Raw genomic sequence first — 24,366 nt, 5'->3', positions numbered from 1 at the left:
GCGGTGCGGTGCTGGCCTTCCTGCAGCTCGCATCCATTATTCGGGTCGATTTGCCTCTGGTTACGGGGTTGGGCAGCAAAGTGTTGGGAAAAATACAAGAGGAATTCCTTCAGGTTAGTGAGGAAGAATGTTAGGAGGAGTGGAGTACAGGATCATTAAAAAAATTGCACCTGAGTGAAAGGGGAGCCTACAAATCCTGCTTCTGTACGTGTGCAGTTCCTTTTATTTGTGAAATGTTCACTCTGTTATTGATGAAGACATTACAAGCCATATTAAGAACATGTAAAATCCTCTGATGGGGAAAAAACACAAAGAAAAAAGGCAGGAGGAGGTTAAGCACAAGGAGTGAAGTTTCGGGGCACGCACACGCAACGCTGACTTCGTCCTTTGTGCGTTTACACCGCGCTTTTGCAAGGCACCCGGGGGATGTGGAGCGAGCGGGGTGGCACCCCGGGCGCTACCGGGCTGTGTCCCCCCAGCCAGGTCCGAGGGGACAAAGGGTTCTGTGTGAGCGAGGGTGACCCCACTGCACCGAGCTGAACCCCAAAACCAGAGCTTGCTGCCACCACGGTGGCAGAGCCAAGGTGATTTTGCCCGCTGGTGGCTGTGCCCTTACAAACCCTCCTGGCAGCCCCTGTCCCCTCGGGCTGTGCCCCCCTCGGGCTGTGCCCGGTGTATGAGGAAGGGTCAGGATACGACCCCGGCGCTGCTCGAGTCTCTGCTGCCTCTGCCCTGCAGCGACGGGAACTCGCTTCCCGATGCGTTGATGCTGATCAAAAGACAATGTATTAATCCCCAAACGCCCCCCTGTCTTCCCCACCCTAGGCTAACATTTAAAACAAGTGTGTTTAAAACCAAAGCTGCTCGTAACAAATACACACACAACAACCCGACCCCAGAGAAGCCCCTGTCCCAGCCTGGGCGCTGCAGTAATGAGCTCCTTGCGGATAACGGGAGAAAGTTTTGGGAGCAGGCTGCTCAGCCCAGAAATCTGGGTGCAGACAGGGGCTAAACAGGGCTGAGGCAGAGGAAGGAAATCATCGCCACCCCAAACAGCCCCGTCCTTAGGAGCCAGCTCCTTCCAGGCTGGGATGCAACCCCTGCGACAGGAGGCTGCAGCCTCTGGACTGTTTGGTGAAGCTTTTGGGGAGAGGTTATCGTGTGTTCGGAGAGTAGAGGTGGTCCTGGGAAAAAGGCAGGGAGGGGGAAGTATTTTGTTTGTTTATTCCTGAGATTTGCTCTTAGAATACACGAAATGAGCTTTTGTTCCCTGGTCCTGCCTTATCCAGTGAGAGCTGCTGACTTTTTCCTGCTCTGCCTTTGCTGCTCTGCCCAAGAAGCTTGAGGAGTGGGAGAGAGATTGTTTGCAGCTGGATTTATTATTATTATTTTATAACTATTACATCTTTGCTCGGGATCTGCTGTGTGGAAAAGCCTTGCAGGAAAAAAATGATCTTGGTGGATTTCCTATTTTTCAAGATACCCACCGAAGCCTTGATTTTGATATTTTGATTAAGGATTCTTCTGTGTGCTTTTTGAAATGAAATTGTTTCCTGTTAATTTAATTTACACTTAAGTGGTTAATGTTTGTGGCTGTTTTCATTAAATAAAGTGTAGATTGCTCTATTAAATCTTCCCATGAACTTTTGATTTCTGTTTTTATTTTGAGCATTTCCCCCCCTGTTGTTCTTAACGTTTTAACTTTTTCTGAGGACTGGAAAGCTGTTCCAACCCTGTTATTTTTTTTCTTTTCCTTCCTTGTAAGCTGTAGGGGCAACTGTATAGCAAATCATTTGCAAAGTCTTGCTATGAAACAAATGTGTGGCATCACCCCTGAACGTACTGCTGCTTGTCACTTGGTGTGGGTGTAAAAAACCCGTGGCCATGCCTAGCAAGTGATCCAGGCACCGTGTGAGCTGTGTAAAATTCTTTTTACATCTTCCTCTCGTTGCTTCTCTGCTGGCTAATGGAAGCAGTGATTTCTTTCCATCGGCTAGCAGGAGTGAAGTTTCTGCAGGTGGGCCACGAGGAGGAGCAGAGGACGGGTGGCTGCGAACATGAATGCTGCAGCCTCCCAAACTGATGACTTTGTTCTTCCTCTCTAGTCACAGTAACAAACAGCCTCACCCTAATTAACTGCAAACTCCCACTTGGATGGTCTTGCTCAGCTTGAGAAGTGGCTTATTTCTGTCTTAGATTTATCTTGTTTCTATACCATAATAAGCTTAGACGGAACACTTGCAGCTCAGTTGCTAGCAGTGCCATGGGGTGCACTTGGTGATAAAGGCAGGTGGATGCAGAGGGTATGGTTAGGAGAAGAAAGGGTGACCCCACAGCGGACTGCAGTGCCTCTTCAACCTGGCAGTGCACAGTCTTTCAAGGAAGAAGTTGGCTTTAACTCATGGTAACGAGGTCGCTCTGTGACAGGTTTCTGAAATGCCAGGAGCAAAGGCAAGCTGCCCAAACGCTGCGCTGCTCTTGGTTCAGCTATTGCTGAGCCCACTCACCTTGCTTTCCTGAAGACTCCATATTCTCCACCGCTGTGCATCGTGTTGGCTTTGCTGTGACTGCTGGAACAAACCCTTAAGTGCTCCTAGTGACACACAGAAAGCCAGCACTGTGGCATTACCTGCAGCTGCCCGCTCTGCGCTCACGATTATGCAAAGCTCTTGCTGAGCTGCTGGATGCTTCTTTAGCATCTGCTCTATCCAGGTTTTTGGCTCAGCACCGCTTCTGTTCGAAGCAGGCTGTTGTGTAAGGCAGGCTGCTTTAACTCACCCTTGCCAGCTGTCACTGGTGGAGATTCACTGCATTTACCTGTCGCCGTGGTTTTGTGCATCCAGGGTCATTTCTCTTGCTGTGGAAGCAGCCGCCAGAATCAGTCCTTCCTTCACATGCCTGCTCTGTCTCGTGCAGGAGATCTCACAGGTTTGGGCCACGTGGAAAAGAAGACAAGGCACATTCTTCGTGCTATTATAATTTACTGCGGCATTGATCTCAAAACGCAGATGATCAGCGATCAGATGATTGGGTTGTGCCCCGTTCAATCATTACAGCTTGTTGATGTCTGTTTGATGTACTCAGTGACTGCAGGGCTGGACACGCTCTTGTTTTACAGTCCTCACCTTTAACAGTTTGTCTTTGGTGCTGTATTGACAGGACATGGCTTATTTAATGCTTTAAATTGGTAAAATCTTTTTTTTTTTTAAGAAATGCAGTGGTGGTGTTATTGTGGTGCTATTGCTCCTAAATAGAAAAATTCCCAGGTTTTTGACTGCTGAAGGTACCAGAGGATCACTTCTACTTGTCTTGCATCCCCGTCCTGACGTCTGGAACTCCTGAACCTCTGCCCCTTCCCTCCCCACCCCAGGCAGGGTGCTGTGTTGTCCACGCTCCTGTTACAACAGGAGTTGTAAGAGCTGCACTCCTCTCTTTCCCCCTTTGCTGCAATGCTGCTGGTGGGGTCACGGAGGGAACTGGGCCTTGAAGGGAGTGATTTGTGCTCAGGCAGAGCATTCAGGGAGGGGAATGATGGAATTAGGAATCACCTTTTATTGTAACCTCCACCATGGCGTGATGTGCCCCAGAGAAAAGACCCAACACATCAGACAGATCAGAGATGCTGTTGCCTATCAGCACCAGGCGAGCCACACCTGCATGCCTCCCTGCCTTGAAAACATCATTTGCCTCTGCCTCTGTACTTCCCCCAGTCTAAAATTTTAAGGAATGGTGGCAAGTAGCAGGGGGCTGCCAAGTAAATGCTGAGAATTTCCATTGTATGATGTATGCAAACACGTTTCTGCCCCTGTACAGGCAGCCTGTGCTCATGGCGAGCAACGCTGCGCTCTGTGAATAGCTGTGCTGCAGCCATGAGACTACGGCAGACAGGTTCTACTCCAACTAAATCTCTCCCTGAATACTTAATGCAAAATTCAAGGCCTATTTCTTATTTAAATTCCTCGCCTTCCTAATTTGAAAGACATTAAGTTTTGGCCTTTGCTTTTAAGCAGATGGATGCTCATCATTTACGTGTATGGTCCCTTTTTGTGCCACCATATCTGTTAGGTGCAGGAAGAATTTGCATTAGTATTGAGGTAGATCAAAAGATTTTCTTTGCACATATGCTGCAAATAATGTCCTTTCCTGGGGGAAAAAATACAGTCCTTTCCAAATGGGTTGTGAGATGATTTAAAAAAAAAAAAATCCCCCCCCCAACACAGCATCATATAAATATACATGGCTTGCAGTTTAGCATGGGTTTAGTATTTAAATGTTTCCTAAGAGTTCATTGTTTTATTTAAAAAACAAAAACCATACCACCCACCCACAAAGATCACCCTAATTTACGGGAGCTCTAAAAGGTAGTAGGATGACAGATAGGGAGGAAGGTGATCAATTAAGACATTAAGCATTTTGCACCACATGGACGCATCTGCATGGCAGCCAAATAATAAGGCCATCAGCTCATTTTCAGGGGGCTGTTGCCTACTTCAACTCAATCCTCAGATCAAAGAGAAAATGTCTGCTTGCATTTTCTAATCAGAAAAGGGATGCTAATTTAGGTTCCTTAATGTGTGGTGGTAAGAGACTTCTTCAATTAACTGAATTCTATAGCTCAGAAAATAAAAAAGGGGGATACAAAGGGAGTCAGGCTGGAAAGGCAGAAGTTCTCATTAAATCAAAGGTCCAATATTCATTACCTCCAGCATCTGGGGCTAAACACTAAACATGGAGATCATCAAAGGGGGTTTAATGGGTTAAATTGAGAATATAATCTAATTAAAATATTAGATACGAGTAAATAGCTCTTTGATATTCATCTGAAGGTTTCATTAAAATAGGTACTTGAGGTTTGTATTAAGGGGGGATTATCACTTTTAAGCAGAAACAACAAGTTGAGGTTCCCTAATCAGAAATGCTTCAAAGTGTTACCATTTAGTTTAAAAATAAACCCAGAAAAGCAGCAACTGGCATGGCATGGAAACATTTACCCTGTCTAGCTTGCTGGATCATACTGCAGGCATGCACGTTCTGCAGAAAGGGGCCAAATGCTGACGTGTCCTGATCCCAAAGGGGAGGAGGAAGGAGGCTGAGCCAGAGGACAGTCCTGTTGCACAACAGATGTCTGCTGCTGTACTGTGGAATCCAAAATATTTTCCTTGCAACCCAACCCAAGGCAATTCTTCTACCAAGTTTCCCCCAAAGATTATGTACATCACAAAGTCTTATTCAGCAAAGCACCTCAGCATGTGTGGTGGGAAGCAACCATAGCATGAAGAGCTTCCTATCTCTTAGGTGGGTCAGGGGGGTTTTAAAGAAAGGAACGTGTCTTCTTCTGTTATGGAGAGATGTAATATGGTGAAACGTTAACCCAGAAATCTGTTAAATCTTACTCATTTCTATCTTTACCTTGAAAAGAAGATCTCAGTGCATCTAGAAAAAACCAAAGCCATATCGGAGATATTCTTTTATTCCCCACTTTGCCTTTAACTAATTCTCTCTCCTCCCATACAAACAGGACTTAATAAATCAGATAAAGCAATTACACATAATCACAAGTTTTTTTTTTTTTTTTTTTTTTTAAACCTATTTTCTAAGAGATTTTAGTGTTTTCTTCAAAATTCCCTCGCTGTGTTTTCTAATCACATTTCATATGTTGACTTATTTCATAATTTACTAACTTGAAGAAACAGAACCATCCTAAGAAACCCATCTGTTGGCTGTTATTTTTATAATTTAATCTGTTAAAAGCTGTTTCCTCTCAAACATGTATCTCTCAATTATCCTTAGTTACTCAATATATTTTCTAACTGCTTCTGGTTAATAACAGATCGTCTGTATGAACAGCCAGTTCTAGCTTCATATTTTCCTGTCCCAAATGAAGCTTCAAAATTTTGGTCTTGCTGTGACAATGATTCTCTAACAGATTAACAGCTGAATAATCAGAATTGTATCACTACCAACTGATGTGTTTGCACAGTTTTGTTCCATTTCTTACCAGCAATGGATTTGACTTTATTTCTGGATAATCTGCCAAAGTCTCCTCTGCACTTTAAAAAAGAGAAACATTGCTGGTATCATCAAATGAAAGTGGTGATTATTTTTAATGTTTTACCGATATGCTTGTATGTTTGACATGTCTAAAAATGACCCAGCTCTGACAAGCCACTAGCTGATTAGTCTCAAGGATGCAACTGCAACAGTTCATTTCAAGGAAAAAACAAAACAAACAAACAAAAAAACAGCAGCAACAAAAAACAGAAAAGAGATGAGTACTTTTAAAATGCTACATATGTAAGTGTTTACGTTTTTAGAAATTAGATACAGTGGAACTGATTCTAAAATTGATTAAACTTAAGCCACTTTATATTTGAATGGAATGGTAAATCAATATGTGATGGTTATAGCTCATAATTAAACAGTTCCGATATTTTTGCTTTGAAGATATCCGTAATCATTTCAAACCACTTATAAGATATGAAGGGTTCTGAAAGCAGCTACAACTTGCTTCTCCTTCTCATGTCTGCTTTGTAAAGTTTCCAAAGATGCAATTTGAGGAAAACTGCCTCCTTTTAAAGTTGGTGGTAGAACTCTTTCCTCTTTCAACTCTTCATCTGATTGTTTTGCTGTGAAAGTCTTTGGTTTCGGAATCTTCTTAGCATATTCCAGTGCCTAAAAACATAAAGATTGCAGAAATTGTGATTAAGAGGAAACCTGTCCTTCACTTCAAGAAAATGTGCATGTTTCTATGCTCAGTCAAGTCAGTAGTTCTTCTAATTCCTGATCTTGTTTCTGTCAGTGTTCAGTATTAGATGCCTCAGTGGCAATAGCAAGAAACCTCTCCAATGGGAAAAATAACCCACCTCAAGGAGATTTGCTTCCTGACACTTATCTCTGGAGGCCACCTGCCATACAGAAGCATAGCATTTTTTCTTTAAAAACAAAAAAGCAACACTGTCTACTAAGTCTCTAAACTTCATTAAAAAAAAAATATCTCATTAAGCTCCTATTCCCAATCATACCTTGCAAGGTGTTACATAGGTTAATGAGACAAAGATGGAAACTGAGCATTTTTATGACAAAATCTAAGGAACTGATGTATCGAAAGGTCTCGTTTCTTTATCAGGAACACCCTGGTTTTACCTGAGGTGTCTTTTGGTATCTGTGTTTCAGCCACGTACCTGGAGACACCTGTTAAGTCTCAAGTGGAAGTTGCATTATCTCATGTTGTTGGTGAAAGAGACAGACCAGGAAGTCTTCTGAAGGAATCCAAAGCCCTTTTAACATCTAAAGAATGCAGTTTCATCTCTTTGTGGTTTATATGCAATTTGAAAATGAATGCAAGTAACTGAGGAATGCAACTAATTGTAAACTCAAAAACTTTTTTCTATGAGGCACGCAGTTCTCGTTTGTCACCTTGGAGAAATACCTAGTGTGCTTTCAGCACCAGGAGGGTGAGCTCCTGCAGAGCTGATCTGACAGAATATGTGGTATTTTCAGAGCTTTATTACTTCCTCTGAGACGCAAAAGGCACTCCCTTTGTTTGTTTATATATGCCATTGTCAAGTAGTCAGCTGTTGCTCATTTAGGTTATTTTTGAAGGCCAGTGAAGGCTAAAGTAATGTTATATGGGCTTGAAAATAAGGCCAATTACGGTAGCTATGCAACTGAAGTGAAAAGAGTTTGTGATTGAGACTGGCAGGCAGGTGGATAATAGACTAATAAGAGGTTATCTGTGGTCCATTGGTAGGGTGCACTGTGTAGTGGCATGGACTCTAACACCGATGTAATAGAGAATGTGCTGCACTGGGGAGTGTTCCTGCAGGGGTCCTGCTCTCCTTTATTCTTGCCCTTTTGCCAGGAAAACATCACTGGCTGGTTAAGCCAGGCTGAGTACTCATAGCTTGGGTGGAGTACTGCTCCACTTCCAATTGGTACATTCTCACGATGACCAAGGTGGATGCGTGGATTGAAGACTAGCAAAGAAATCAGCAGCTCTTGGCATACATCTACAGCAATAGAATAGATGCACAGAGTACCTGCTGAGATCCCATTAGAGTAGAAGTCCTTAGAATTAAAGGAAAATCAATGTAGATAATGTATTTCAGCATACTATGACTTAAATTTCCTGCTTTTCTTTTTCTTTGTGCAAAGTCCAGAATCACTCCTTGCATACATTTGACACGAACTCTAGTCTTACCTTCTGTCTTGACACTAAAGATATGACCTGGGGTTTTGTAGGTAACCTCTGAACCAAAGCGATGTTTTTCATGTTGTGTTCCTTTATTTGCTTTGCATATTCCTTTTGTTGCTTTAACTTCTCTTTCTGACAAAAGAAAAAAAGAGTATGGTTAACTACACATCTCAGTGATCCATCAATGAAACACTTTTTCCACTGGAGTCTTCCGTTTACACCTCTGTTGCTGTTTAAGCTGGCTACGCTACTGGTCATTCCTAAGCAGAACACAATGGGAAACCCTGATGAAAGGCACAGTTTTTTAAGTCATTCTTCATTTTAAAGAACTTTTTCTTGGACCATATCAAGGATAGAGCTCAACAGAAATGCGTCAGTTCTGTTCTAAAATGGCTGTGCTAATTTTTGTCGCCTTTTGGAGAGACTTCTAAAATCTCTGTGCTTACTTTTAGGGTCCTGAATGACAATGCTTCACTTGCTTACCTGATATTCTGCCTCTCTATGTTTCTAGCAATTCATGATGCTCTAATTCAGCAGTATGCTTTACCTTGCTTCAGTTATTAATATCAGTGACTTCCTTTCAGTGCAATAATACCACGTTGGCATGCCAGGCTCCACAAGTGTTGTGGAGCTGCTAAAGACACACAGTGCTCTGGGCTATGCACCGCTGTCCGTTTCAATTTGAGTTCTCTAATCTATCTCATTTATGGGAAGGCTGAAGAAATCACAGGAGCTTCTCAACATCATTTGTGCTTCCCGCTGTCCTACAATCTTTCTCTAAAGAATGCCATGTAAAGCAACTGTTGGCAGATTAACAGGGTCTCAAAGCATGCAGGATAGATTCTACAGCACTTTAGATATACAGCTGCTACCAGCAGAGAACAGGTGAAATTATACCAATTGTTCAGGTCCTTGTTCCAAACAATCCGTTTCCATTTCAACAAGGTAATACCTGGCATTTACTTAACAGTCAGTAAAGTTTACCCAGCTATTTTCTTTTTGTGTTTACACTACTTACATCTTCTTTTTCTTCCACATTGAAGGGTAGGCAGTATTACTTTCTACACGGGGAATGACAATACAACATATTCATGTGAATGTATAATTTAATAACGTGCAGCTATCCCTGTTGAACTCTTTGAACTAATGCCTATTTTTAGGAGTTCAAAATCAGAGGGCTGAAACTATCCACAATACGGTTGTCTTTCCTTCTATTTGAATCTCCTCTTAGGATCTCAAGCTAGACCTAGAGTCAAGGACAGAGTACAGACAAACATGAGCTGCTTCTTAGTGATGATTTTTTCGCCTTTCTCCCCTGCCTAAGCTCATGTTTGCACAACTGAAAAGCAGACTGTAGGATGGGCACCACTTACTTTTTCCTTGATGGCTTCATAGTCAGGTCCGAGGCCTCCAAGCTTCACATCCAGATTCATGTAGCTTTTTGAGCTATATGGCTGAAAAACACAATGTAGTGACAGATTTCCCTTTATATCATTTCATGGAGAGCATAATTAAACCCAGTCTCGTAGTGGACAACAAACATAAGAGCACAATTCAACTTACAGTCTCAGTTCTACCTCTGCCATGTCTCATTTCAAAGATTGTAAGTGACCAAAAAGATTGAGTTAATTGCAGAAATCAAATTACACTGTATTTCCTTTGAATCCAGATGGATAATTGCCAGTCATCCACATCACAAAGCAATACTTTCGCAGTCAAAAATGATCTTTTGAGAGCTTTAAACAGGTTATAGTGACCCAATTGACAGTTATCAGAATGAAATTCCAAAGAAACTATTATAAGGGAAACAGATAAAAGTAAATGATTTTGGTAACTGCCCTGGTTTCAGCTGGGGTAGGAGTGGGAGGTGATCGAATGGCTGTGTGGTGCTTAGCTGACTGTTGAGTTAAACCACAACAGTGGCAAAAAAATAGGCAAATATTATTAGTAATAGTAACAGTTCTTTGTTCTCAAAACTGCAATGCAAAATTGCACACTGACAGATGCAAAATGTATGCCTTGCAGCACAGCTACAGCCTTACAAATGCATAGGTAAGACAGAAAATGAGTGATGGATGACATTATTTGAACCCTTTATGACTTTACAACAACAACAAAAAAAACAAACAACCTCAATACTTCCATAATTTTAAAACAATGTTAAGAAGACTAGGTTAATTTAAAAAAAATGACTAAATTTTAAAAACTTGTGATGAGTATGACTGTATTTGTTTATTAGGAAAAGCTGGATCCGTCTGTGGGATATAAACAGTCCTATTCTCTGTGACATTTCTCACATGTGAAGTGTGAGAAAGCTACTGAAAATACAGGACAGAAACAATGGTTTGAACTCAGGGAAACAGAAAGGGAAGGAAATCTGCCCTTCAGTTACTATCATAATCCAGCTAATTCTTCTTAGGGGCATTCAGGCAGCAATACACAAACGCCCTCCTAGATGAAGCACATGAGTAATTATTCCAGATTAGCTTGTCTGTCCTGAGACATGGAGCTAACTTCGTAAACATTTAATTTGTCATGGACACACAGGGATATCTCTATTCTCTTCCACTGCATCTGTGTTAACTGCTTACAGCATGAAATCTGGATACACATCAGAAACAAAAAGCACCAAGTTTTAACAAGGACCACAATGGGATTGTCAGCAGACCTGTAATAATGTTTATGCCGTTAGCTTTACAAATCCTCTAAGTTTGGTCTTGTTCAGTGTGATTCCCTAGGAAACCAAGAGATTTGAGTTGGATAGCAAATGAGCATGACCCAAGATAATGGTTTGCTCAGATCTGAAGCCTGGCTACCTGCTGTTTTATACAAACAGCTTTATTCCAAATCATTTTATCACTGGATACCTTAAAGGACAAAAACTGCTCTGTGTGTTCTTAGAGCTAATCAAGAATGAAAGTGACGTAGAGGTGGCAGTGAATTGCCTCGCTCTCTAGATTCAAATAATTTGGTCAGACAAAACTACCAATACATGTCTACATCTTCAGTGTCTGTTTCCACATTTGTGACATGTAATGGTCTGGGTAAGTCATTGTGCATCTGTGTGTGGGCTCTCTGTAATAACAATATATCCCCATTCTTTTTTTTTTTTTTTTGAGTGAAGATCTTTGGTTTATCAAGAAAAAAGTAACCAGAGGAGGAAGTAAAAAGGTAAAATTGCCCAATCTATGGCTACTTGATTACCTTCTTGTAGACTTTAGGCTGTTTTTGCTTTTCCATTTGCATGAGGTATCCTTCAGAGTTGCTTCGGTTTATTTTCGCTTGATTTCCTTCACCTCTCTTTGGATCCACCTCTGAATCACTTTCGGGCTGTGGAATTACTGGTGGAAGTGGGCTGAACAAGTGCCTGTCATCAGCTAAGTGAGCTTCTTTCAGATGAGACATTTCTTGGTGATGTTGCTCTGTGGTTTGCGTAAGCTGGGAGGCTGTACAACAGGCTGCTGGTGACTGGGAAGGCCTCAAAAAAGAAAGAGGGAGAAGATCTATATTTGTATACAGCAGATAGCTCTCCTAGTAGTCTGTACAAAGAATCACTGCTCATGGAATATAATGGGAACGTGAAGGTGGACACATGGGCATTTCACAGGGACTGACTCTGCACCCAAGTGAACAGAAACCGTTTAATATGAATGGAAAAAACACAGATGGGGATATTTTCAGCCTGATGCAAAGCTAGCTTACATCAATGAAAACTGCCTTTAAAGGGCTTTGGATCAGGCCTGCTAAGTAGTGAAATAATTCTTTGTCTATTTGAAATAAAACCTTCATTTTTATCAAGGCAGGTGAATCTCTACAAAGCTGGTATTAGATTTTCATGCTCAACATGCCAACAGTGGCCAGCCTTTATTCCCAGCACATGCGCACAAAGACTTTCAGCTCCTACACTAACACAGGACACCTAGAATAACAATTGAATCTTACTGATTGTGTATGTGGCAATCCATGATGGTAAATGTGGACAACTTTTAAAGGCTGTGTGGTAAGCCAGAATTGGCACTAGAGTAACTCTGGATATTCACCCTGTAAGGCAAATTTTGATATAATTCTATGCAGTTATAGTTTAGGCACAATGCTCTTTGCTATCTTTTTTTTTTTTTTTTTTAACTTCTAGTCTTTAAGGGAAACTTTCAGTCATAGAATTTTTTTTTTTTTGTGCAAGAGAGAATAGAGTATAGAATGGTCCTTTTCCAATGATATATATAAAAATCAATAGTTGGAATGAATTTTAAGTTAGTAGTAATGTATAGTGGTAAGCTTGTAGTAGAAGAATTTTATCCTTTGGATTTTGGGACTAAAAAAAACATTTTCTTGTTCATCTCTAATTTATTTGGGTATTATAGTGTTACCATAATATTGTTTCAACACATATCCTTACCTTAAACTACTGACAGCATAGTTGTGATAACTTTTTTGTGCATAATTGTGCCTCTTGCAATCCTGAAGTGATATATGGTCCTTTACCAGTTCTTGAAAATTAGCATTAAAAGTAGATGAAATATTCCTCTGATTTGGATATGCTTGACCATTGGTACTGCCATCTCTTGGAAAAAAATTTGCAGTATCATCCGTGTATAAATGTTGCTGGTCATGTGGAAGTCCATTTGGAGGTTGATGCTGGTATTTCTTGGTCTCCTTGCTGGTGTATGCCGGTGACATAACCTCTGCTGGGTTACGTTTATGTGGTGTTGGATGAATAGGATAGGTAGGTGTGGTAAAATCCTGATTAACAGAATGTCTTTGATTTGGGAAATTGATTAAGCAATTTTTGGAATTTGCTGCTGTATTAGTGTCAGGTCCGACAGAAAGACTGGGGCACAGCCATTTCTGCGGTGCACTGCTGTTGTCTTGCTCTGCTGCCTGTGTGGGAGCTGTCCGAAATTCTGACGTCGGGCGATGCCAAGGCTTTGGTTCTGCTAGTCTTCCTGCTGGCTGTTGGTTATCACTCCTTGAGAAAGCTCCCCCTTTGAGACTCTGGTTGGATTTTATTTTCTTTCTCTGGGACCACTTGTTTTGGTGATCCTAAAACAAGTTATCAAAAGCGGGGTGAATTTCAGTTGTTGCTATTTTGTATGTTCATTAAGATCAACAATATGCAAGCGTATGGGTAAGCTTGCCTGTTACAACACACAGCCCCACCTGAAAGGGATTACAGCAATGTTTTCTGTGTCTGAATGAGTATCGGGATGGAAATTAATTTTAAAAGTTAAGTCTTCACAGAGTGAAGTGTTAAAGGAAAAGCATCTGTTTCCTGAAGTCTACTATGGTATGGACAACAGTCTTATTTTGTGGCATTTGTTTCTGGATTTGGGATCTGGGGTTTTTGAACAAAACATCTTCTGATGAAAGGGCCCTTAAAGAGACCTAGGTATGGTAAATTGTACTAAATTTCATGAAGAGATAGCTATGTGCACACTATTAGACTGGTCTACAGCAGGAAAAAAAACGTATGTCAATGATTTAAATGATTTCACTTCTAAACCAAGCACTCCTCCTTCTCCTGTGTCCTGAAAAAACATTATCCAAATAGTAAAGAAACAATTTAAAAATTTAAGCACACCAGGACTACTGTGTTTAGCTAAACAGACATACTCCAAATCTGGAGTTTATTCACTGCTTTCCAATTACAGCATCGGGTGGGTATTGCCCATTTTGAGGAAAGGCATGGCTTTCCGTCTAGGTAATATACAAATCCATTCTCAGTCCATTTAATCTTTGTCAGCACTAAAATCCTCCATTTCATCCTCCTGTCTCTCTAGGGTTCTTTTGTTAGCAACACTTGCAACCACTACATAGCATATGCACTCAGAATAACTACTTAATGGTAGGTATTAAATCCACATATAGAGCAGGATGTTTTGGCGAAAGCTTTAGCACTGGGGAATCCTGACTCCTGGTGCCAAGATGATGATTTGTTAGCTCGACCTCTGCTGTAGCGATTAGTGTTCTGGCATACTGTGCCAGCGGTGGAAAGCATCCACTGCTGCCAAACTGACTCTAGGCCAATGTTTTCCCATTTAAATGGAACAAGCAGCTCAGTGAAATACCTCTCTCGCTCTGTAATTCCATATTTAGAGCCCATCTCTTAAAATGAACAGCAGCATAAAATCTTGTTTGTAAAAGCGCAGCTTCTATTCTTAAATGAATTTAAACCATCTGCTTGGATTACTTCAAGTACATTCGATACAAAGTCAGTAACCAGGTTTGCTAATAATAATTCCAGTTAGCCTGAAGTTCTCATTCTGAACTTCTTGTGTTTTGTTTTTGTTTTTTTTTTTTTTCACCAGTGATGACAAACAGGTCTCTTTTATTGTTCCGGAGTACTCCATTACAATGGTTTGAAAGGCCGGCATAAAACAAATCTTCTGCGCAAGTGGAGGTCACTGCAACTTTTTCTACTTGTAATATTTTCTGTTTTATGGCAGCCCCTTAGTGTTCACTGGGATTTTTGGGGACAAGTAATGCAACAGCAGTTAAATTCTATCTCAGAATCCTCATGAATGAGGAAACATGACAATATACTAATTTGCTCTTTTACATTATCAAACAAATAATGTCCTAAACAGATGTGACTCTTTAAGCTCATATAATTTCTTGGGATTTGGAGATCTTTTTGATTTAAAATCATTCAGTATAGAAACCAGCATAGGCCTTAAATTTTTTGTGGTTATCTGCAGTTTTATACGTAAGGATTTATTGACAGTAATTGGCACTCTAGAAATAATCAGCTTGAAATATTCAAACTTGCATGCTTTTACTTATATAATTCAATTATCATGTTCTATTGGAAAGGAACCTTGAGCTGCTGTGACTTCAGGTACCACTTGTCTTCAGGGTCCATTTTCACGTTCTGGAATGGTGGGACACTCTGAACTGGTTCCTCATCAGCAGTTTTAGTATCTGCAATCTAAAAAAAACAGAATGTTTATGGCCACACTTAAAGATAGCCCAGACATAGCAAGGATTTAAAAGTCCTGGGAAAGGATGAGAAATAATCTGACTCCCAGTAAAGCTCAAATGGTCCATTTAGGCATTATGTAATAGATGGCAAGAAAATGAATGGCCAAAAGAACAAATGAAAAGGAAGGCAAAAAACATCAATAGCAGTGTGGTAGCAGGGAGTATTCCTTCTACTTTTAAGGAGAAGAGAGGAAAAGAAAATTGCAGGAAGCATGCGGCACAGAAATCTACTTGTAACTTTCAAATGCCTGGGCTCCTCAATTTATATGAAAGTCAGTGCATGTACCTAGTAAAAGATCAGCCAGACAATTGCCATTGTCCAGGCAATCAGCCAGTGCACCAAGATACTGGTGGGTAAACATACCGCAGCAAGGTCTTAAACAACACAGTCACGTGGAAGAAGATGGCAAAACACAGCAGTGTTGGTAGGAAAGCACAAGGAGTAGCTACAGAAACAAAGAACAGCCAAAAGGGCAACACTATCAAACTGCTTTTGCAAAAGAGCAAGCCCAGAAACAAGAAGTGTATCTTCGTGTGGTCACAGCCATAGTAGCACCACGTCTGGAAACTGGATTTGAGCAATTAATTACTCAAGGGTGGCTGCTGGCTCTGCAGATTTCAAAGCCAAGAGATACCCATATAGATATGGTAATAATGAAAAATTTTATTGAAGGCATCAAACTTTTTTTCAATCTGGAAAGTTTCACAAAACAGAATGCTTTCTTACTTTTTATTTGTACTTGTGCTGTCTGAAATTATCCTGCTGTGTTCTCTAGGAGGTGTGATCTCTGTGAAGTGTGCAGTCCCACAATAAAGAGACAACTTTTATAGTTGTAGGGGCTTGCTTGTAGTAGGAGTGGCTGCAGAGTGATGCTGGCTAAAGCAGAAGTTGCACTGGCGAGGCGTTTGTGACTAAGGTCAGTAGTACTAATGGAAAACCATCATGGTGAAATCAGCCTGGAGGAAGTGTTAAAACCTTTCGGGGAGCTGAGACCCACATTTTTGGGGGCAAGAGATTGGGAGAAGAAAATAAAGGTAGGTAGGGTCCATTGCTGAGTTTTCAGGTGACCTTGCTGCCCCAAATGACCATGCAGATTCTGTAGCTGTTGCTAGAAAAGGTAACAGACAAAGTTTCCTCGTAGGCTTCCTGATGTGGATAGATGCAGCTCTGCAGTCAGGAAGATGTTTTTGGTGGAACCAACTGACTCACTGCACTGATAGTTTACTGGGCAGGTAAAGCATACTTCTACATTATCTCTTTGAAAGAGGAACAGGACACAACCTCTGCCAGCATTTTTTGTGAACTATTCTATTAATACCAATCAAATTGAGAAAATGATCAAATGAAATTGCATTTTGAGCATCATAAGCTGTGTAATGCCTATTCTGTTAAATTGAGGCCCATAATTGCTTCTCTACTGAAAAGATACAACAAAGACAGCAATCATGGCATGTCATTATCCCAGACTAGAAAACCGGCCTTTGCAGTGAGGACTTCAAAGGCTTGTGGTTCTCGAATTGCATTTGGCTGCTATTGTTGAAGCGCAGGCAATCTTGATTAGGTGTTTACACTGAGGTAAGGCGCAGTGCACAGAGAGTCTGAGTGCCTTGGTCTAGAGCCATTAAAAAATTGTACATTATGTTCCTTGCTTTGAAGTAAGGGGCTTGTAGGTAGGAAAGCAACTCAGATTGAGTACAGCTGAGCTAGATTTGGCTGCTACTTCTCTCTCTTTCTCTCTCTCTCTCTCTCTCAAAGAAACTCATCATCGGGTTCTTAAAGAATCAGGCAACACTGCCAAGAACTTGATGCTTTATAAAATGCTATATAAATTAGTAAATATACAGATCGACACGCATTTATGGTATGTTTTGGTACATGCAGGCTGCTGTCTGTATGCACAGAGGTAACATCTGTAAATCTTTCAAGGATGAGGCTGCAGATATTTTACCTAATATTGTGCCAGCTGAATAAACTTGTGTGCAATGCACTTATTTCAGTGCCCACAACCATTTCATTACGACAGTACCTGACACCTAACAGTGACTGAATTGATAAAAAACAGCTTTAACAACCTGCAAAGCTCATAATAATCCAGTTTAGGAAAAAAAAAAACAAAAACAAACAGTTTCAGAACGTGTTTAATTGCTGCAGAAGAATACGTGTGGCTTGTTTGCGTCCCTGCATACTTGCTGGTTTTGCACTTTTGATTGTTTTTCACATGAGGTGACTGGCCTAAGCGAGAAGACTTGACTGTTGAATTGAGCATCTTGATTCTTGAGATGTTTGGATTTTCTTCTCTGTACTGCAAATTGTCTGAAGACATTTTTAAATTTTTTTTTAATGGGCTTCCTGCCCTGAAGCCCTGATGGATCCCTGTGTTTCACTGGAGCACTGTGAGTGAGACCCTCGGCAGTTTGTCTTCTACCCTGTGAAACTGTCTGTCAGATCCTAAGGCTTTGGGCCTCACTTCTCTTCCACTTCAAGTGAAATGGAGAATAACCCAGCAGCGTTGCTGCTGTAAAGTAGGTATGAGTGATGTTGCCCTTTATAAAAATCACACCCACAGCACAGATAGTATTTTTCCTCATCTCTCTCCAGGTTTCCCCTCTCAATCTCCCTGATGCTGTCAGACGGTCATCCTGGCACTGACTCCACGTGCACCAGTTTTGGGGCAGTGCCAGCCTTAACCTCTCCTCTCTTCCTCTCCTTTGCACCAGCACCAGCAAACCGAGGTGTGCTGGATGGCCACAAGACGGATGAGGGTTATGGGTGCTGCTAAAAACAATACTTCTGTTGTCACATCAGCCAAGGTATTTGCAGTAGAAGACAGAAGTACTGATGCTGTTACTCAAGGTGCTTCACAGGCAGTGCTGGGTTTGTTTTATCACCTGTACTCAACAAAAAATGGAAGTTCCTTAAACCAGGCAGGTGGGTGGAAAGTGCAGCTTAAGCCTAATGGCTCCAGGAGTGGGGTTTGTTAAGCCTAGCAAGATAAAGGATGAGCACAGGCTGGAAATACCTGGCAAAGTAGGAAAAAACTTCCAGAGGGGAAAAAACATTTTAAGCCATGAGACAATGTTGATAGAAGAGCAAACCAGAATTGAATGAATCTAGACTGGAAGCTGGGTTTAGAGGAGTGACGTTCTGAAAGCTTTTCAACAGAGGACAACATAGTAATGGATTTTAGGAAGACTTGGGTATAGCCATGGGAAGAATTCTTCAGTGTGCCAGGGGGTAACAGCAGCGGATGGTTTTAGGGCTGCAGGGTGGTTGTTTAGCTCTCAGTCCTGGAGCATGTTCAAACGCTTGGTTTCTGTGAAGCTGATGGTGGTGTCTCTTACATCTTTTTGGAAGATCATGGTCAAAGGTCAGTTTGGTCACCAAGTGGAGGGATGGATGTCTTCATTAAGACAAGGAGAGGTAAGGAATTCTTCCTATGTCTGTTCCTGGCAAATCCAGAGCTAGCTGACCGAAAATGCTGCTGCTGCTTCATCAACTTGTTGAGGAAAGAAGCACACCTTTTTCACATGTGCTGCCTGGCTCCTGCTGTGGTACAGCTCTGCTATCCCCCAGGCTCCCTCAGCAAGGTGATCTCAGAATACAGCCCTGATTTTAACAGTGCTTTTGTTGTTGTTGTTTGTTTATTTTACATATCTTTCAATAATCTTTCAAATATCTTTCAGTCTACACAATGAATTCCCGATCCCTGGCTCCGATACTTAAATATGAAACACTTTGAGAATTCTCAAAGAGTAAACATAATCATATCAACACGGCTTTAATTAGTAGCCATCTACACTAATTATTTTTACCATCAACTAAATTATAACTGAAAAAAACAAGTGCTTTTAATAGCTCTGATAGAAAAGAGCTTGCCCACCGTTGCACTCATTGTAATGTAGTCAGCAGATGCCCTCTAGTGTTGTGTCAACTGTTCATTAGCCTTGGAAAATGTGGCACTCGAAACAGAAAGTCTCTGTAGTTTTGCAAGATAAGAATTATTTGTGCTATAACTTGTGGAGTGATTCAGTGACATCCACCTCGCCGTTATGCATAATGTGCAGCAAGGAAAAGCAACAAACTCTTGTATAATGGTTCATTAGGAGCTGTCATTACATTTCCACTTAGTCCTTAATGCAGGTTGTCTGACATTTCACAGTCAATCATCGGGCCAGGCACTCCAAATCCCCGTGCTGCACATTCCCAGCATTTGCTGGCTGAGTTCAAATACAAGGTTTGGGCTGGCTGAGAAAGCATGAAGGGGGAAAGGGCTGGCTGACCACCCAAAACTTAACACCTCTTTCCTGGATACTCCCAGACGTGTGACCCTAAAGGACAGCATTAAGCACGGCCCTTGAAAGCAGTGTGACCACAGCATTTCTCAAGCTCAAATGTAACTTCACATACACGGTTTTGTTAGGATCAGCGAGGGTGGAAAAACACTGATGTAACTTTTTAAGCCAAACACCAAGGTTTCCTACTGCAGTTACATATGTAATTGTGATTATAATACGGAGCACAAACAGGTGAACCAGATTCTCATCAGAAATCTTATGTTATCGGGTGCATGATGGTCCCACACAAACCTGTAATATCATGCAGCTATTCTATTTTAACATTAGACCCCAGTTTATTCAGTCCTTGGTCTACACCAACTAGAAAACTTGTAGAAGTCACCCACCTGCTCTTGAAGAACTTCTCCTTGCTTTTTGCAGTGTAACTGAAGATATGAACTTTTCTTGTCAGTACGTAATCCCAAAGTCCGTTTATTTTTCTCCACAAAGTCTTTTTTTGCTCTTTGGGGTTGATTTTCTTGAATGTGAAGGGAAAAAGCACTGCTGTGTGCACTGGGACTATGTTTGAAATAACAGCCATCTGCAGATTCCTTCCCTCTGGTATGTAACCTAAAAGGCTCACTGCTGATGAAGGCATCTGGTTCATGAAAGCTGAGTAATTCTGTACCAAACTCAGAGAATGAATCCTGCAACTTTGCCTCCAGTTGATTCTTTTCTTCTGGGGAGCCACTGGAATGGAGGTAAAATGAATCCTGTGAAAAGTCCACACTGCCTCCTCCAGCAACGTGATGTGGTTTTGCTGTCTCAGGAAATTCTGCCACCTCTTTTGTGTTCTTCCAGTTAGGATTATACCTTAGGTTGAAATATTTGTCTACAGGCTGCTGTTCCCTATTTAAAAAACAAACAAACAAACATAGAATGATTTATGTATAAACTATAACTCCTACATTTTTCAGTGTGCAATTTGAGCCTACAAATGTTCTGCAAATATGGTCAATTGAAATAGCTCAGTGCATACATTATGACCATTTGTTGGATCAGGAGCAGAACAGTTTTATCAAACATGGTTTGAGTAAAAAATTTAGGCAGGACCTCCTTTTCATTTTTAATTTTTATTATCAGTGAATGATAAATTGGCCTGACGTTCAGATCACGGTGGAATACGGTAGAATAAGTACAAGTAGCACCAATTAAAAGATTTTTCAGATATTAGAAGATATTTGTCACAATGCCAACAAAGATGGTCTGCCTTACAAATGACACAATTGATTCTGTTTACGATTTATATTCTGATCCAACAGGAGGAAAACCAACTGCCTGGGCCAAATACACACAAATTGGCTCCCGGGAGATGGGTGGTCAGTGGCGGGAATAAGGAGCATGGAAAAAAGCTTTTAACACTGTTTTTTCTTAACTGGACATGCAGTATAGTCCTGGTTTCTTGGACACTGGTAAAGAGCGAGCCTTTCAAAGGGACATTTACAGGTACCGAAAACAGCTGACCCTGCAGCCCCAATCAAAAGAAATGTACTGATCTTGCTGTATTTCTCTAAACTGTGGCATAGTTAATCATATTAATGTTTCCATAAATCATTTATTCATCCTTTCTAAACTAGTTAAGTATATGCCTGTATTTCAAGTGGCTCCTAAGTCATAAAATAGTCTGTTTCTCTCGCGATGCTTTTCATTTCTGTTCAGCATTGGTGCCATGGTACCCTGAATACTAGGGATTAGATGATTTACACCAGTGAAAACATTATTATTCGCAGTCGTCATACACCGCAGGTAAACAGAAATAGGTGACCATATTTCGAAATGAGTACAGAAATATGTGATATAATTGTAATGATTCAAATAACAGAGTATAATGCTAGAGAGTTCTATTGTGCTGAAATAAGTGCACAGCAGCTCAATTGTATTATGCAGGCCAGGTCACCGCGAGGGAACAAAATGAGTGTGAAGAGCTCCTTCATCTCTAATCATCTGCAGACAAAAAGTGCACCTTTTATTCCTCCCCCCAACTTGATATAAAGGTTAGATGGACTCTGTACTCATCAACAAAAGTGTTGTACGCAGACAACAGATGCAGCGTTTCCTCTTCAAATTCCGAGGTTAGTAATGGATGTAGAGAGGGGGTTTCATATGCATATGCTGTGATATTTGCTCCGGTTAATGGACTGTGTTTGAGTACTTACTAGGCTAAGTTCAAACAAAATAAAATCAAATTTCCATTTAATGAAGAGCCTCGCATTCAGCATAGTATTCAGTCAAAAAAATTACTAAAAATTAGAGCATGTTTCTAGTACAATTAACATCATTTGCACTCACAATAAAATGTTCAATAACTGGCCATTTTGCCTGTTGAGGAGGTGAATAAAAGCATGCTATTAATCATTTAGCCTTCATTTGTTTGCCATTTTATTTTAAGTAGACAATTAAATTGAAACTGCACATTATTATTACTTCAGGTTTAATTTAATCCCTTTAAATTTGAGAATTATTCCCAATTTATGCCGTGTTAAACCTTTTATGCATATGACAGCAAATTAAATTTTATTTATGTGCCAAGTTAATGCTTTCTAAATAATGTTTAAAGACGATGGTAACCTCTGCTTATTTTTTATTTTAGATTTATGCAGTTTTAAGGACAAAACTGTGGTTTTTTAACCCATCAGTTTTTGCCTGTAGGTTTCCTTACAGGCAGTGGCCTAGTTTGCTCAGTGCAGGTCTTTTTGCAGGGAACGAAAACGGTCAGTGCTTGTCCTTGGTGTCTTCCTGATCCCAGCTACAGAAATCTTCTTTCCTGTCTGTTACAGAGGCAAATAAATAGGCGTGTAGCATTTGCAACTGTACGTAGTGTCCAGTGTCCAGAGCCAGTATATGGGGAGGGTCTGTGAGTGCTCTTTCTGTCCCATCTTAACCTCCTGCACTGGTGTTTTAGCCAACATGATAAACAGTTGAGGCTACGCTGGAAAAATGGGTATAATAATTATGAATGAGTGCAAGATGAAACAGTAGTTTTGCATGTAGCTCAGTGCTTAGGTGTTCTTAACATCACTTTGGCAATCTAAGTTGGTCTTGAAGATGCAATATATATTCTGAGGGATGTAAGGCTTTAAAGTGTTAGAACTATTATACTCTTCTATGAAAAGATTATGCCTTACCTTCCATTACTCTCTTTCTCTCGTTTTCCATTTGTATACTGATTTGTGTCATACTCAGCTCCTTGTTCTCTTAAACTCGTCTCCTCCAAGCTATCTTCTTCTTCTAAGCTGTCACTCTCCACCTCATCAGCATACAGTCCTACCAGCTCTTCATTTTCACGAATTCGCTGCTGGAGTTCCAGCTGATACTGCCTCTCTTGAACAAGGCTTTCAGAATCAGACTCTTGGGAGTCAGGGTCAAAGCCCCCTTTGCTTACGGATGCCTTTTTCCAACGTGCAAGATGAAAATGTGGTTGCGTGATTACTCTCTGAGGAGAAGGTTTTTTACTCATGTCGTAAGTGCTTGGAGAAGAAACTGAAATATACTCCGTACCTGAAGAATTCATCCTGTGCTTTCCACTGATGGCATGCACCGACCCTGTATTTGGAAAACACGACAATAAGCTCAAAGAGGTTGTTTGCTCTATGATAAGGGTTATATTTGTTAAAAGGTGGTGTTGTGGGTAATATCATTGGCTGAAGCTAAGAACTTGATTTCCTACAGCTAAGACAATTCTTTACTCATATCTGTGCCATGGATTTGCCTTCAAGCAATTAGAATCAAGGTCCCTATGCTGCAAATCAATGTTTTAGTAAACGAACTCGCCTTCAACTGGTGTATTACTGGGAACAGAGCTAACCATGTAGGAAGCAGCTGATGAAAAGGAAAACAAACCTAAGGCAAGGCAACGAAACTTTGTCACCTTCAGATTTTATTTACCCCCTTTCTCCTCACCTCACCGGGCAGGCTGCTGGAGGGAGCGTGCGCCTGACAGGGAACGCGGTGCAAAGCCAGCGAGCCGTCCAGAATTAGATGATTTCACCTGGCTGCCTTTACATTTTCACAAGTCCCTTGCACCCCTGGATTCGTACAGGGCACCGTGACGGGGAAAGCCACCGTTTAGCCCAGAACAGCTCGCAGGTGAGCGAGAAATTGTCCTGCAACCGGCTGCGGCCCCGCCGCCGCCTGAGGCGAGGCCTTGCGGGCTGCCCCCTGGGCGCACCGGCCCCGGGCCCGACACCACGGACCCCTCCGCTCTCCCCCCGCCGTAGTGGGTTGGGCCGCGCCGTCGCCATGGTTACACAGGGGGACGCGGCGCCGCACGTACCAAGTGTCAGGCCGGAGAGGGGGGGACGCGCTGGACCGGTAAGGTGAGGGGAGAGGCCCTCAGCTACCGGGGCTCCGGTACCGGCAGCGGGGCAGAGCCCCGAGGCTGCCGCCGCTCCCCCAGCCCGGCCGTGGTGTCCCTGGCGGCCCTGCAGGCTGCAGGCCGGGTGGTTGTCACAGGGTTTGAGCTCTCCCGGTGCTTCACGAGCCGCTCTTGGAGGCGGGAGCGTTCAAAACGCCGTCGTGGGCGGCGGGCGGTGCTGCTCGGCCCTCCTCCCCGACACCCGCACAGCACCAAAGTGGCAGGATTTGAGCCCAAATTCAGGGCAGATGACAGGCATGGAAGCCTTAGAGGGCTGGTACAGTGCCCAGCGAGGGCAGGTAGAAGCAAATACGCAGCCGAAGGTGGGTTTAGGCCTCCCCAGATGACACACAGGTTACACATGTTTTTAGGGGCCCCTACGTATGGATTATATAGATTTTAGGTACAATTTTCCATCCGTTTAATACATTTAAAGGGGTTGTGCACACTTAAAACCGCTTCTTAACCCCCTGCAGGATCTGCAGGTGGCTGCCAGGTCTGGGCT

At 41.8% G+C, this 24,366-nt stretch overlaps 1 protein-coding gene and 1 long non-coding RNA gene across 4 annotated transcripts in view; one reads left to right on the top strand and one right to left on the bottom strand.

The window, feature by feature from the left end:
- Positions 1 to 24,366, top strand: part of LOC311422596 — a 31,503-nt gene that overhangs the window by 967 nt on the left and 6,170 nt on the right. Inside the window, exon 1 of one of the 2 annotated variants that reach the window (XR_014685428.1) lies at positions 23,173 to 23,593. The exons of the other annotated variant lie outside the window; for it this stretch is intronic. This is a non-coding gene — a long non-coding RNA (uncharacterized lncRNA). Of the gene's footprint in view, positions 1 to 23,172; positions 23,594 to 24,366 lie in introns of those variants that run through there. 2 annotated transcript variants of the gene reach the window in all.
- On the bottom strand, positions 6,164 to 23,018 carry JHY (junctional cadherin complex regulator; the record flags this gene model as incomplete). 2 transcript variants are annotated; one of them, XM_084495792.1, is made up of 8 exons in its annotated part: positions 6,164 to 6,672; positions 8,201 to 8,326; positions 9,568 to 9,648; positions 11,399 to 11,672; positions 12,591 to 13,234; positions 15,009 to 15,119; positions 19,855 to 20,356; positions 22,633 to 23,018. In XM_084495792.1, the coding sequence occupies 8 exons, from the start codon at positions 23,016 to 23,018 to the stop codon at positions 6,469 to 6,471; spliced, it is 2,328 nt and encodes a 775-aa protein (XP_084351918.1). In that variant the 3' UTR covers positions 6,164 to 6,468. The 2 variants fall into 2 exon arrangements, with proteins under 2 accessions (XP_084351918.1, XP_084351919.1); XM_084495793.1 differs by having other exon boundaries at positions 6,517 to 6,672; positions 8,201 to 8,320; positions 9,561 to 9,648.

Source organism: Aythya ferina (genome assembly GCF_964211825.1).
Source record: "Aythya ferina genome assembly, chromosome: 22".
Taxonomy (NCBI): domain Eukaryota; kingdom Metazoa; phylum Chordata; class Aves; order Anseriformes; family Anatidae; genus Aythya; species Aythya ferina.
Note: the sequence above shows the minus strand (reverse complement) of the source record. Positions and strands in the feature narration are given on the sequence as shown.